We start from the raw sequence: 13,506 nt of genomic DNA, 5'->3' as shown, positions 1-13,506 counted from the left end.
TATATATATATTTTTTTAATAGAATGCTTTCCCCCCTCCCACATAATCATGCTTTATTGTGAATCTGGTGCTTCTCCTTGAAAGATGATTTTTGTTTTATAATATTCTCTGGTTTGAATGTGTTTCTCAGAGTTCACGTATGGAAAACTTAATCACAAATACAGTAGTGCTGGGAAGTGAGGCATAATAATTGATTATGTCATGAGGGAAAAGCCCTCAGTATATTAATATCATTATCATGGGTTTGGGTTATTTATCACAAGTGAGCTTGTTATAAAAGTGGGTGTGGCCCTCTCTTGCCCTCTACCTTCCACTATGGATAATGTAGTAACCTCACTAGATGCTACACCTCACTATTGGACTTTCCAACCTCCAGAACTATAAGAAGTAAAAATAATCTTTATAAATTACCCAGTTGTAGATATTCTATTACAGCATCCCAAAATGGACTAAGACATATTATCAATGAATGTATGCATTATGTTTAAATATGTGTTAAATCTTTTATGTTCTTAACCTTACATTAGGTATTCTTTGGAAATTTAGGGGAGTCATTTAAATTAGAATAAGAGAATTAAATCTTTATTCTTATTGGGAGAGGGAAATTTTCTGGGGAGGGGAAATGTCCATATTTAAAAACACAACCAGATGGAATATGCTCCTTGAGGGCCCAGGTTTTCAGTTACTGTGGAATTTTGCCATGGCGTGAATAGAGTAGATTTCCTGTTGAAAATCTCTGGTTCTTAGCAGCTGTCATTCTCTGAAGTTCAGAGTTGGATGTAAGAGCTACCTGCACATGAGCTGCACCCATCCGAGGGCTGATTTCTGCTGCAGCCTTTTCTCTAGAAGATGTTCTTGCTAATTCCATATCTGAGATTCAGTCATAAGGAAAGGAGGGCTAAACATGCTTACAGGTTTCATACAAACAGGAAGGATTATTGTCCCCTGTTTATCTCTGACTAGCTTTGTGACTTAGCCCAGTTTCTAATGCATTCATTAATCCACAGTTATGACTGTAAAACTAAATGGAACCTTTTAGCTATTACATTTTTAACTCTAACCTTTTTTAATTCAGCCCCAGAGCTGATATCTCACGAGAAATAGATGAATCTCCTAGTTTGGTAAACAGCAAAGGGACATAAAGTGGGTTAAGTTTAGTTTGAGTACCTTGCGAAACTGGAATAAAAGTACATGGATTTAAGGTTGTTGGCATTTTAGATCTTTGAGTTTAGAAGTGATGCAATGAAAGGGTTATTTGAAAAAGAAGTATTTAAACTATGTAAGAGAGTGATTGAAAGCAAGGAATGTAATCAGTATCTTACAAATGGATGAAATAAGCTAGTGTTTCTGTTATGAAAAGGGAACAAGGACGAATGCTTTAAAGTACATGTTACTAGACTTTCACGTTGAATCAAAATGTTTTATAACAACTTAAATGCTGTTATCAGTTAGTAAAAAAATCATAAAAATCTTAAAGAACACAGCAACAATTTTAGGTTCAGAAATATAGGTGCATTCAGGTTTTTTTTTTTGGAGACAGGGTCTCACTGGGTTGTCCATGCCATCTTTGCATTCCTGGATTCAAGTGATCTTCCTACCTCAGCCTTACTACTAGCTGACATTGGAGGTCTGCATCACCATGCCAGGCTTTAGAGATTATAAGATGATTTAGATATCATCATCCATGAGTTAGACTCATTGTGGGTTTTTCGTATAGTAGCTACTAACATTTTTTGACATGACCACATAAGGAGTGATATTATTTGTGAAGTACACTGGAGATGAAGCCTGAGGCTCTTGATGGTAGTGGTAGGAGGGGGGCAATTGGGCATCTCAGGCCCAGTAGCACAGGGATTGAGGGGAATCAGTTCTCAGCACAGCAGGACCCAGTGCTGAACCAGCGGGATGCTCTGCCCTAAGGAACAGAGAAAAGGCTCAAGGATAAGAAAATACTTTTCCACTTATGGCTCTGCCCCTCATTACAGAAAGCAGACAGCACACTTTAAGCATGGGAAGGAAGTGTACTTCTGTCCTTACCCCTAGTGATCAATCTGTTACATCACAGGAACCTTCATTTCACTAAAATCACTGTGCTTTCCAGTTTCAGTTCTGTATTATCATCTCATTACTTTTTCTCTTTGGTAGGCCATTATGTCTACACCATATTCTTAAATAACTACTTTTTTTTTTTTTTTTTTTTTTTTTTTTTTTTTTTTTTTTTTAATCTACCATCCCAAAGAACTGAGCATCATTGTTTCCTAGGACTTTTGCACCTGACTGATTCTTTTCTTTCATGTGATCCCTGGTGGGATGTATGACTTTCACAGCCAGATTGACCATCTAACTCTCTAACCTCATGACTCATCCCCATTCACATTTAACAAAAATTTCTTTCTTTCTTTGGCTAACATAATCTTAAAAATTACTTAGCTCTTAGTGGCTGTTGTTAGTATATAAAGTAAATTAGGGTATCTTAAAGAATAATTAGGAAAAATTCTTTAAGTAGTGCAACTCACTACTGAAACCACACCAAAAAACTTTAAAATCACATTAAATACTAACTTTATTAACATTTTCTTTGTAGGTGGAAAAACTGGTGGATTCGTGGAATTCTTACTCTAACTATGATTTCATTGTTTTTCCTGATCATCTATATGGGATCCTTTATGCTGATGCTTCTTGTAAGTGTTTGACATTTTCATAAGTGTCTCTTGCTCTATTGTTCAGCATTTATATAAGATTGGAATAATTCCAACGTCCATAAAAACGGTAATCCAGGTTTTGGTAACAGCAAATTTGACTCCTTCAAGCATCTTCTAGGTCATGAAATGATCTGTGCTAATCATTTCTGCCTGTAAAATAGCCAGTGTGTTCAATCAGAAGAGACCAAGTACACATAATATTTCCAAGTGTTCAACATTGTGCTGAGTGTTAGATCTGATGTAAATATACACACAGCTTCAGCATACATAGGATTATAGCTAGATTCTTCAACTTCAAGGAACTCCGTGTAATGGCAGATACCTTTAGGTAACCCTTGACTAAATACTATGGTGAATAAGTGAGATAAGTCCAATGAGAACATTGTTAAAAGAGCACAGTAGAGGAGCATGTAGTCAGTCTGAGGGAAGAATGGAAGGACTTCCAGAAGAGAGGGTGCCCAAGCTGATTCCTGGAGACTAGATAGGGAAGGTGTTCTGGTTTGGATACCAGTTGTCCCCCCTGAAAGCTCAGGTGGTAATGCAGGGATGTTCAGAGGTGAGATCATTAGATTATGAGAACTGTAACCTAAAATGGTGGATTAATTTCTGTGGTAGGTTATTAATTTAAAAGGACTACTGTACTGGGTGGTGACTGTAGGCAGACAGGGTGTGGCTGGAGGAAGTAGATTATTGGGGATGTGCCTTGATATCTCTCTCTCTCTTTCTCTCTCTCTCTCTCTCTGCTCTCTGCCTTGAGCTGAGCAACTCTCCTCTGCTACACCCTTCTGCCATGTTGTTCTTATGCCTTACCTCTGGCCCAGAGCAATGGAGTCAGCTGACTCCATAGATTGAACCTCTGAAACCATGAGCCAAAGTACACTTTTCTTTCTCTGAGTTGTTCTTGTGAGGCATTTTGGTCACTGACAAAAAGCTGACTGACCCAAAAGACTTTCCAAGGTGGGGACATTATGGACAGGGTCAGGAGATAATGAGAATATGGTCCGTTGCAGGATCCGAAGTTGTACATGTGGAGGGATCTAGGGATGAGACTGCAGAGGCAAGTAGAAGCCATTCTGGGAGTTTGGGATTTTGTTGTGTATGGGAATCCCAACAATTGAAGACAAACAGGTATTTTGAGCTGTTATTTAATTTGTTTAATAAATGCTTCCACGATGCCTGCTTTGTACCAGCTTTTATGCTGTTTCTGCCTTCATGGAGCTTGCTACCTACACTTTGAAGAATTGATTGTAGATATAATATGTGATTTATCTATATCTGGTTGAAAACTATAATAAGCATTTAAAATAAAGAATAATACTGTGAGAGCAAAGAAGGAACTAAGAGACTGCAAACACATTGTGCCAAACACAGTGAGCTTTGATATGAATGTTGAAAATGAGTTATCAGTGAGGTAAAGGGTGGACCCTGTTGGGAGGATCCTCACACACACAGGTTTTCTGTGTGTATCCCTGTGGTGGGAGTGAGGAAAAATGCATTAGTCAACAAATTTATCATGCACTTTCAGTTGCTGAGCATGGTTTAGCAGTGAATAGTGAGAGTGTGCTCTTGGGAGTGTGTACTGTGTACCTTTTTATTATTGTTATTTAAGTTCTGCCTTCCCAGTGCACACCTGCACACAATCCCAGGCATGCAGGCCCCCTCTGTTATTTTCTTCATCCCAATTCTCAGCTAATTTGGCCTCTTCTTATATGCTCACCTCTTTATTCTCTCGTTGCTCTTGCCTATTTAAAAATTCATATACCATCTCCCCTGTCTCCCCAACTCCATGCTCAATCCTTTTTGAGCATGTAGTTTGTAGCTGATAAGTTTATGGGCAACATGACATAGTTTTCCTTTTATATTATTAAAGATAAGTCTCCAAGTGAAATTAGGAACAATTTAAAAAATCCACCAACTCATCAAACAATGTGAAATGGCTCTTGAAAGACTATAACATATCTCTTTTATTTTTTTTTCCTCTCATTAATTTTGTACTTCCTTGGGGATACCAAGGTAATGAAAATGAGTAAGAAATTACTTTCATTGTTTTACTAATTTGCTAACATCTTAAGGAAAGCACTTTTTCTAACAAAGGAAAAAGTATAATGGATAATTGAGAGGCCAGAATTAATGTGAGGGCAGAGGATGCCAGTCTGAAAGCCAGATAGGCATGCATGGGCCTTGTCAGGTGTGATTGCTGCATAGGGCCCCCAGTTCCCAGTCTTCTTAGTCTCTGAATCCCCCACAGGCCTGAAGACTCAGGCATTTAATTAGCAAGTGTGTGGAGAGCAGTTGGCTGTGTGATGAGTGGGCAGTCCTGGGAAAGTAGGGACCAAGTAATGTCAGAGGCTCTATAGGGCTTGGGGCTTGAAGGAACCCTGTCTGTCAGGGCAGAGGGCACTGTGAGCAAAGTTCTATACTTCTCGGTACCTTAGAGAAAGGTACTTTTCCTTGAGCACTGGGCCTTTGAACCTAGAAAAATAAATGGGGATCAGATTCTGGAAGACCCTGAAATGATGTGTGAAGTTTGAGTTTTATTTGGAAAGCAGTGAGGAGCTACTAAAAATATTGGGGATCTTTTATTTGGTCCATTGGAAGATTTGTAGAGAAAATTTCGATCTGAGATACTGCAAAACATATCCTTGATACATTGATTTAGGTTGTTTTGGTGGGTACCCCTGTGAATAACTTAATTTTTCCCAAACTATCCTGTTAACAGTGGTAAATTAGGGCATGAATATATGAATGAAGGCTACTTTTTAGCCACTCTTTTATGACAAAATTCAATTTTAAAGACATTCATGCCAATATAGATTCAGATTTTTAAAAAAAGAATCATAAACTTGCCAAAAGGACTTGCATTTTATTTATTTATTTTTCTATATGAAAGGAAAATGTAATTTTATTAAAAGTTGTTTGCTTTGGTGCGTTTCATCAGAAAAGAATACAAGAGGGTCTGAGGTTGTGGCTCAGTGGTAGGGCTCTTGCCTAGCACATGTGAGGTGCACTGGGTTCAATCCTCAGCATCACATAAAAATAAATTAATAAAGGTATTGTGTAAAAAAATAAATAATATAAGAGTGTTGAAGATGTAGTTAAAGTAGATTTGAACTCCTATTGCATATTTAAGTTTATTGCATATATACATACACTCACATACATACTTTTATACCATGCTTATGTCAAGGCAATATGAATGACATGCAGTTGTTACTCAGTTGATGTTTTTTAATGTGTTTTAAAGTCTTTGATGCGTATTTCTAACTAGATCATTTATAGTTTGTAAAGTATAGTATACTTTGGCTTGTATTTGCTTTATAATGTCAGCACTCAATAATGACTAATTCAGCATAGTTTTATTAAAAACTTAATCCTAGGAAATGATACCTACTATTAGATGGAACTCATACTCCTGTTATTTAAAATAAAAGGAACTTTGTCCTTCAGTTTTTTTATTTCTAGTTCTTTGTTATGTTCACCCATTCTAAGTATGTAGTTACGAAAGCATATTTTAATTTAAAGGCATATGTGAACATATAAAAATATTCTAAGAGGTTTTCCCCCTTCTGGGAAATTACTATAATAATTCAGTGTTAATTCATATGATATAGTTTACCTTCAAATAGAGTGTTTACTTTTCCCCCATTGTAATAGTTGAAAGAGTATTTTAAAATTATTTTCAAAAATAATTTTAAGGGCTGGGGAGATAGCTCAGTTGGTAGAGTGCTTGCTTTGCAAGCACAAGGCCCTAGTTTCAATCCCCAGCACCGCAATAAATAAATAAATAAATAAATAAAGTAAAAATTAAATCACTCCACCCCTATATCATCAGCTACCAAAATTCAATAAATATAGCCATTTGATATACTTCCTTACATTCTTTTTTTCCTTTTGATTTGCATTTTTAAAACCATGGTTGTAATAATGCTGTGACTAAATTTTGTATCCTGCTTTTTAAACCAATTATGTCCAAAGTTTTGTATTGTTTAGTGGTCTTTATAATTGTCAGCTTTGATAGATTCAAGATAATGCATCATAATTTATTTAAGTCGTGTGATTTTTAAATATTTAGGTTATGTTCTGGTTATTCTTAATTATGAATAACAATATCTGGAACATACTAGAGTGTAAGTTCTGATTTCATATATAAGATTATTTTCTTAAAATAGGTTTCTCAATTGAAAAGAGCACTGGGATAATCCATAGGTACCAGAGTTCACTTAGCATTTCCAGATCTGAACTTCATTCCTTCCCCCAGCCATCTTGTGTCAATCTGAGTTCCTTCCCAAACTGTTGGTGTCATTCTGTGTTCCTGCCTTCCCTGGCCCCCAGCTTCCTCAACAACCAAATCCAGTCAGTTCCAGTTCCTCAGTGTGTCATGTACCCCTTCTCCACTCCTCTGCAACTGTCCTGTGAGATGCTTATTCAGGCGCAGTGGGGTCACATCATCTAGCCTGTCTACTCTTGCCATCCCCTTTGTCCTCACGTCTCCTGTCATTCCACTCATTAGTGCAGCCTGTAGCTGTTTTTTAGTGCTTTTCCACCAGGCTCATGCTTTCCCCTCATCCACACCTTCATGTTCCAGCAGCTCCAAGCAACTCGAAGTTCCCTTAACTTACCTCTTCTCACCTATACAACTGACTGCACATTCGCCTCCTTTGTCCCAGCTGCTGCCCAACACCACCCCCTGCCATAAGTTTGTGTTCCTGTACATACACACTTCTGGCATCTTCCACACAGTAGTGTGTACTTGAGTACTTCCTCCCTCCTAGACTATACCTTTCTGAGAATGGATATCCTGTGTTATTTCTGTGAGTTCTTAGTAACTAGTAAAGTAGGCACTGAAGTATTGGGTCAACAAAGGTCTGCCAGTGTGTATTGCCACTAGTACCAATTTCTGCATAAATGGGTCATAATCACCCAACCCTGAATAATACTTATATTTTAAAGATTTTTTACTCTGATGTTTTGAATTCCATTTTGTTTTTCCAGGAGTTCCATATTAATTCTCCTTGTAGACTGTAGTTGATGATCATATAAATATATGTGTGCGATTTTAAAATACTTTTCTCTCAGTAAAATACCACATCTAATGCTAATGGTTATTCTCAAGTAAACATGTTCATAGAAATTGCATCAGTGCATTTGATATTTTAAAAGCTCTTTGGTTCTATAAATAGCATGGCTTTGCACTTTATCTTAACATTGAGTATTGTCCCCATTCTGTGATTATTTTTTTAGAAATAATCATGGAACATCTGATGTTATATACAAAGGTTATTTGAGGAATAATTTAATTGTCTTCTTTCCTTTACATTCTAATACATTTAACAACTTTTTCCTAAAAGTACTCTTTAGACTAGTTTGGGATAATGTTTTTCTATTTTCTATCATGTAGATGACATGACACATTTACTTTACTTTCAGATAATGTGTTTAATATTTTCCCATTGTGAGAGCTGAAAAAGTATATTGAAATTATTTTTAAAAAAATTTTTAAAAATCATCCCTAAACCTATTATTAGCTGCCAAAACCTAGTTAACACCAGTACTTCCTTTCATCTTTTTTTTCTTTCAATTTGTGCTTTAAAGACTGTGGTTATAACTAGTTGTGCCACTTTATATGATTTGACCTGCAGAAAATATAATGGGGGAAAACAGCTTAAGAATATTCTAAACAATAAGTTTGGTAAAGCTAATTTGTGAAAATCTTAAAAAGAAATCCTAGAGTATATCTTCAGACTGAGTTTGGTAAGCTTTTTTTCTGAAAAGTACCAGATAGTAATATTTTACGTTTTAAGAAGCTACATATGGTTCTATAACATAATCTTTGACTTTTAAAAATACTCTTTAAACTTAAAAATCTAAGAGCTAAAGATTGTGCAAACAAAAACCCTTGAGTGTGCTCTCTAGAGGTTGAAAAGGGGTCTGTTGCATTCACAAAAATTTTAACCTCTCAGTTTATAAGTGTCCAACTTGCCATTAGCCCTTTGAGTCTTGGAATTGATCTAAGCCAAGCACTAATAAATATGATGCTAAAACTTGAGGAATTGCCTTCACCAATATCAGTGGATAAAGGGGTTTAAATAGAACATAAAAAAATTCAGAAACCCATTTACTAGGCATGAATTTAGGACACTACCAACAGAACTGCATGAACTCTGTTAGTGGGCTGAAGTATGCAGATGTAGAAGGCTGCTGATAATCTGCTGTGTACATAGTACAACTCAGATTGATGAGAATTGTTTCTGGCCATGGGAGGCTTGGCACAGCAGTGAGAATGAAAAGGCCATTCCCAGTTCTTGGGTGACTGGGTAGAAGATGTTTTGACTACTTGTCCTGATGGCATCTTTATTCTTTGTTAAGTATACCAGAATGTATGGTTAAAGATAAATATGTACAAGCAGGCTTTCATATGTGATCATTTTTCTAGGGTAACTTAAGAGACAAAATGGAAAAATTGGACAAAAAGATTGTCTAATATTTTTTTTAATTTGCATTGCTGGAGATTGAACTCAGGGCCTTGTACTTATGAGGCAAGCATTCTACCAACTGAGCTAGATCCCTAGCCCAAGATTGTCTATTTTGATAGGGACAGTCTAAAGAATCAAAGTAGTAATGATGGAAGTAGTCTGAACAACCAGACTATATCCCTCAAGCTTTAAACTCCAAGGCCACTCCCTGCCTTGGGGAGGATCTCTCAAAATTATTAGAATAAGTTTTAGGCCATCACTTGATTTTAGAGACATTGAATACTGAATTTTTGCTACTGTCTTTATTAATTAAAAAATTAGTAGATTAAAGTGTTCTAAAATACATATGATAAGAGATTGCTTTGAAGTGATTAAGCCACAAATGTAAACCTTGAGAATTATGTGTTAATGTTCTTTCTTGGTTTCAGGTTCTGGGCATCCAAGTAAAATGCTTCCATGAAATCATCACTATAGGTTACAGGGTCTATCATTCTTATGATCTCCCATGGTTTAGAACACTGAGTTGGTAAGTAAACTCATATCTCTTTCCAATATGAAAATCTGATTCTTTTCTAAGGTTCATAAAAGCACCATTGTGATAAGTCTACGTATCCACTCACTTCATGTTATAGATTGATTTTGGAGAAAGGCGAATATAAATAATGTAATGGAATTTTGAAAAGAAGAAAATCACCTGTTTTACCACAACAGAACTTTTTTCATAGCTCATATTTCAATCTTTGTAGAAATATCTAATTTATAATGAATATATATAGCATTCTTGTTTTTGCTTAACATTGTTTTAGACATATTTTTATATCTTTTAGGATCATAATTTTATCATAAAAGTTTACTCATAATCTTTTACTTTCTTCTTAGTTGAGAATGCAAAATATTTTATATATGCACGTGCTTGTAAAGTTAGAAGAAGATCACTGAGTGATTTCAGCATTTAAATTTTTATTCATAGCTATCAAGACCTTAACCAGGAGATATGATAACATAAGAGTTCATATTTAACCTAAATGGCCTCACTTTTATCATGTCATTTGATTAGTATCAGCCAAAGAACCAGTGTCCTATCATTTTTGGGGTTTAGAGTAGTGAAAATGGTTCCTTGATTTTGGTGATAGCTCATTTTTCCTCTTACATGTTCTTTGTGAGTAATGGCAAAATTATGGGAAATGTTAGGTAGGTAAAGTAATTGGAGAACAATTAAATGTCAAGTCATGCAATACTACTTACAAGTATGGAAAAAGAAAAGATAAACAAGGATGGGCTCCAGTGATTATAGAAGACTTCGTAGAAGAGAGACTAACTGACCCTGAAATAAAGACAAGCTTCTGGGTTGGAGAAGCAGGACCCATCAGGTTCTAGATATGGCATGTACTACAGATGGTATTACATTTCTGGCCTTCCTAAGCAGAAGATATTTGTTGGGGAATAATAGGCAAAAAATTGAACTGGTGAACTAGGTTAGTCCTTGATAGCCTTCTAGAAGAGTCAAATTCATATCATTGGATAACAGAAGGAGGAAATGCAATTGATGGGGGAAAGAATACTTGCCCATTACTTTGGGACCAGAGAAGTATCATCCATCTGTGAGAACCTGAGAGAAACCACTCCTTTGTTCTTGGACTGTTCTCTAGCCAGCTAGGACTTTGCCTTTCAGAGCAGGAGGCACTGAGGAACTCTTGTCTAAGGCAATTCTCAGCCTTTTCTGAGCTCACCCTCTGCCTGAGGGAGGGGACACACCAGAACTGGAGGAGGGACAGGTGATTTATGAAATTTTAAAAAGTTGCTCCTAAAGAATTAGATCAGAAACTATGCAACTCCTAGGAAAAAAATGTAGGGTCAACACTCCATCATATAAGCACAGGCAACAACTTTCTTAGTAGGACCCCTAAAGCTCAAGAATTAATGCCAAGAGTTAATAAACGGGCTGACATCAAATTAAAAAGCTTCTGAACAGCAAAAGGAAAAATTAGGATCATGAAGAATCCTACACAATGGGAGAAAATCTTTGCTAGCTACTCTCCAACAGAGTATTAATATCTAGAATATATAAAGAACTCAAAAAGCTTTATACAAAAAATCAAATAACCAGCTAATAAATGAGTCAACAAATTCAACAGACACTTCTGAAAAGAATAAATACAAATGGCCAATAAATAGATGAAAAAATGTGCACCATCATTAGCAATTAGGGAACTGTAAATCACTGCATTGAGATATCATCTCATACCAGTCATATTGGCAGTCATTAAGAATATAAGTAATGGTAAACACCAGCAAGGATGTGAAGAAAAAGGAAAACTTTTACACTGTTGGTGGGATTGTTAAATATTGCAAGTACTATGGAAATCAGAATGGAGGTTGCTCAAAAGACAAGGCATGGGACTACCATACAACCCAGTACTCCTTGGTATTTATTGTAAAGAATTAAAGTCATCATACTATAGTGAAACATGCATACCTGTGTTTACAGCAGCAAAATTCACAATAGCCAAATTGTAAAACCAGTCTAGGTGTCCATCTGTGGGTGAATGAATACAGAAAAATGTGGTGTATATCTACACAATGGAGTTTTTATTCAGTCATAAAGAAAACTGGTATTTTATTTGCAGGAAATTGATAGACCTAGAAACCATTATGTTAAGCAAAAAAAGTCAAACTCAAGAATTTAGGGACCTATGTTTTTTCTCATGTGTGGAAGCTAGAGAGGAAGAAGGAAAAGAAAGGTGGGGTGGAGCTCCTAAAACTCAAAGGGACATCAGTGGAGGAAAGGGACCAAGGGGTGAGATGGAGAGGGAAGTGGGAAGTGCTGGGGAGTGATATTGGCCAAACTCTATTGTTATATTGTGTATTGTGTGCATGTACAAATATGTAACAACAAATCCCATCAGTGGTTAAGTGCCCCTGGGTTCAATCCCTGTTATTTAAAAATAAAAAAAAAAAAAAAAAGTGGAGAAAAAAAGTTTCTCCTAGAGAGTTTTATCTACCATTATTAGGTCTGGTTGCCCACTTTCCCTCTAATATCACTGCTCCACTGGAGTCTGTCTGAGCATTGAGAAGAGCAGAGAAATGCCAATATTTGTGTGCAGGGCAGTGGGAGAGAGTTGGATTAACTCTTCTTCCTTTTTCAGTTTTCTTGGAGCGGGTGGGGATGTGTCGGGATGGTTACTATTAAGAGCATTAAACTACTCTGAGCACTTGGGAGTTGATTTTCAGCGTGTGTCTATATGTGTGTGCAGTGTTTTCTACATTGTTTTCTCTGACATTATAGTTTAGGTTAAAGACATGAACTATATTCAGTAGATGGTTGTTGACTAATTTGAATTGGTCTTTTGAATTTGCTTTTAACTTCATACCATAAAGTATAGAGAATTATTCAATTGAGTTTGAGGGGGAAAAGCCTTCAAATATAAAGGAGTTAATTGTTTTTAAATTACAGGTACTTTCTACTGTGTGTAAACTACTTTTTCTATGGAGAGACGGTAGCTGATTATTTTGCTACATTTGTTCAAAGAGAAGAACAGCTTCAGTTCCTCATTCGCTACCATAGATTTATATCATTTGCCCTCTATCTGGCAGGTAAGTCGAGGAATTATTCTGTGTTGATATGTAACTAATGTACTTTCCATGATTATACTATTTAAATGCATAATATCCTTTATGTGTTACATTTTATTCCAGTCTTTCTTTTTTAAATATTTCTCGTGTGTAAAGCTGTTTCTTTTGTCATGGTCTTAAGTAGCATTTACTCCCTGATGGTGGTTAAAAAAAGTACTTGATTAATAGTCACTGAATATTTTTGAAAAATTTCTTTGAAAATTATAGTAAAGAAACACAGTAATTATCATTCAAATAAAATTTACAAGGAAACGTTGGTATATATGTATATGTATAAATGTATATATCTATAATACACATAAACATAGAGTATAGGAAATAGAGCTTTCGTAGGATTCATTAGGGTGATTAGTTTTCCTGACAGTTTATTGTATATGCAATTTGTTTAGTGTGCTATGCCTTGTTTTATTATTTAGATTAAAAATTGGATATTTAGGGTTAAGTTAGAATTAACATATTTCTTTTCCATAAAATTTTACCCATCATAAAAGAAATCTCTGAGCTGATTTTAAAGTATACCCTTAAAAGTCAAATTCCTGATGTGAATCCTAGCTGTAGCACTTACTAGTCAAGTAAACATCAGGAAATTTAATTTTCTCCATGTCTCAGTTTCTTTGTAGAGTTTATAGAACAGTATCTGGCACTACCTAAGTATTTGTTACTATTACAATTATTTTTACTTTGAAAGAAGAAAATGA

General features: G+C 35.7%; 1 protein-coding gene across 1 annotated transcript in view; it reads left to right on the top strand.

Annotated features, from left to right (window-relative positions):
- The window catches only part of Cds1 (CDP-diacylglycerol synthase 1), a 70,627-nt gene that overhangs the window by 23,838 nt on the left and 33,283 nt on the right, over positions 1–13,506 (top strand). Inside the window, exons 3-5 of the mRNA XM_047566719.1 lie at positions 2,585–2,681; positions 9,604–9,701; positions 12,630–12,769. Of these exons, the coding sequence (XP_047422675.1) occupies positions 2,585–2,681; positions 9,604–9,701; positions 12,630–12,769 (335 nt within the window). The remainder of the gene's footprint in view (positions 1–2,584; positions 2,682–9,603; positions 9,702–12,629; positions 12,770–13,506) is intronic.

Source organism: Sciurus carolinensis, chromosome 10 (genome assembly GCF_902686445.1).
Source record: "Sciurus carolinensis chromosome 10, mSciCar1.2, whole genome shotgun sequence".
Classification (NCBI taxonomy): Eukaryota; Metazoa; Chordata; class Mammalia; order Rodentia; family Sciuridae; genus Sciurus; species Sciurus carolinensis.
The sequence above is the reverse complement of the archived record's forward strand: the minus strand, read 5'-3'. Positions and strand labels throughout refer to the sequence as shown.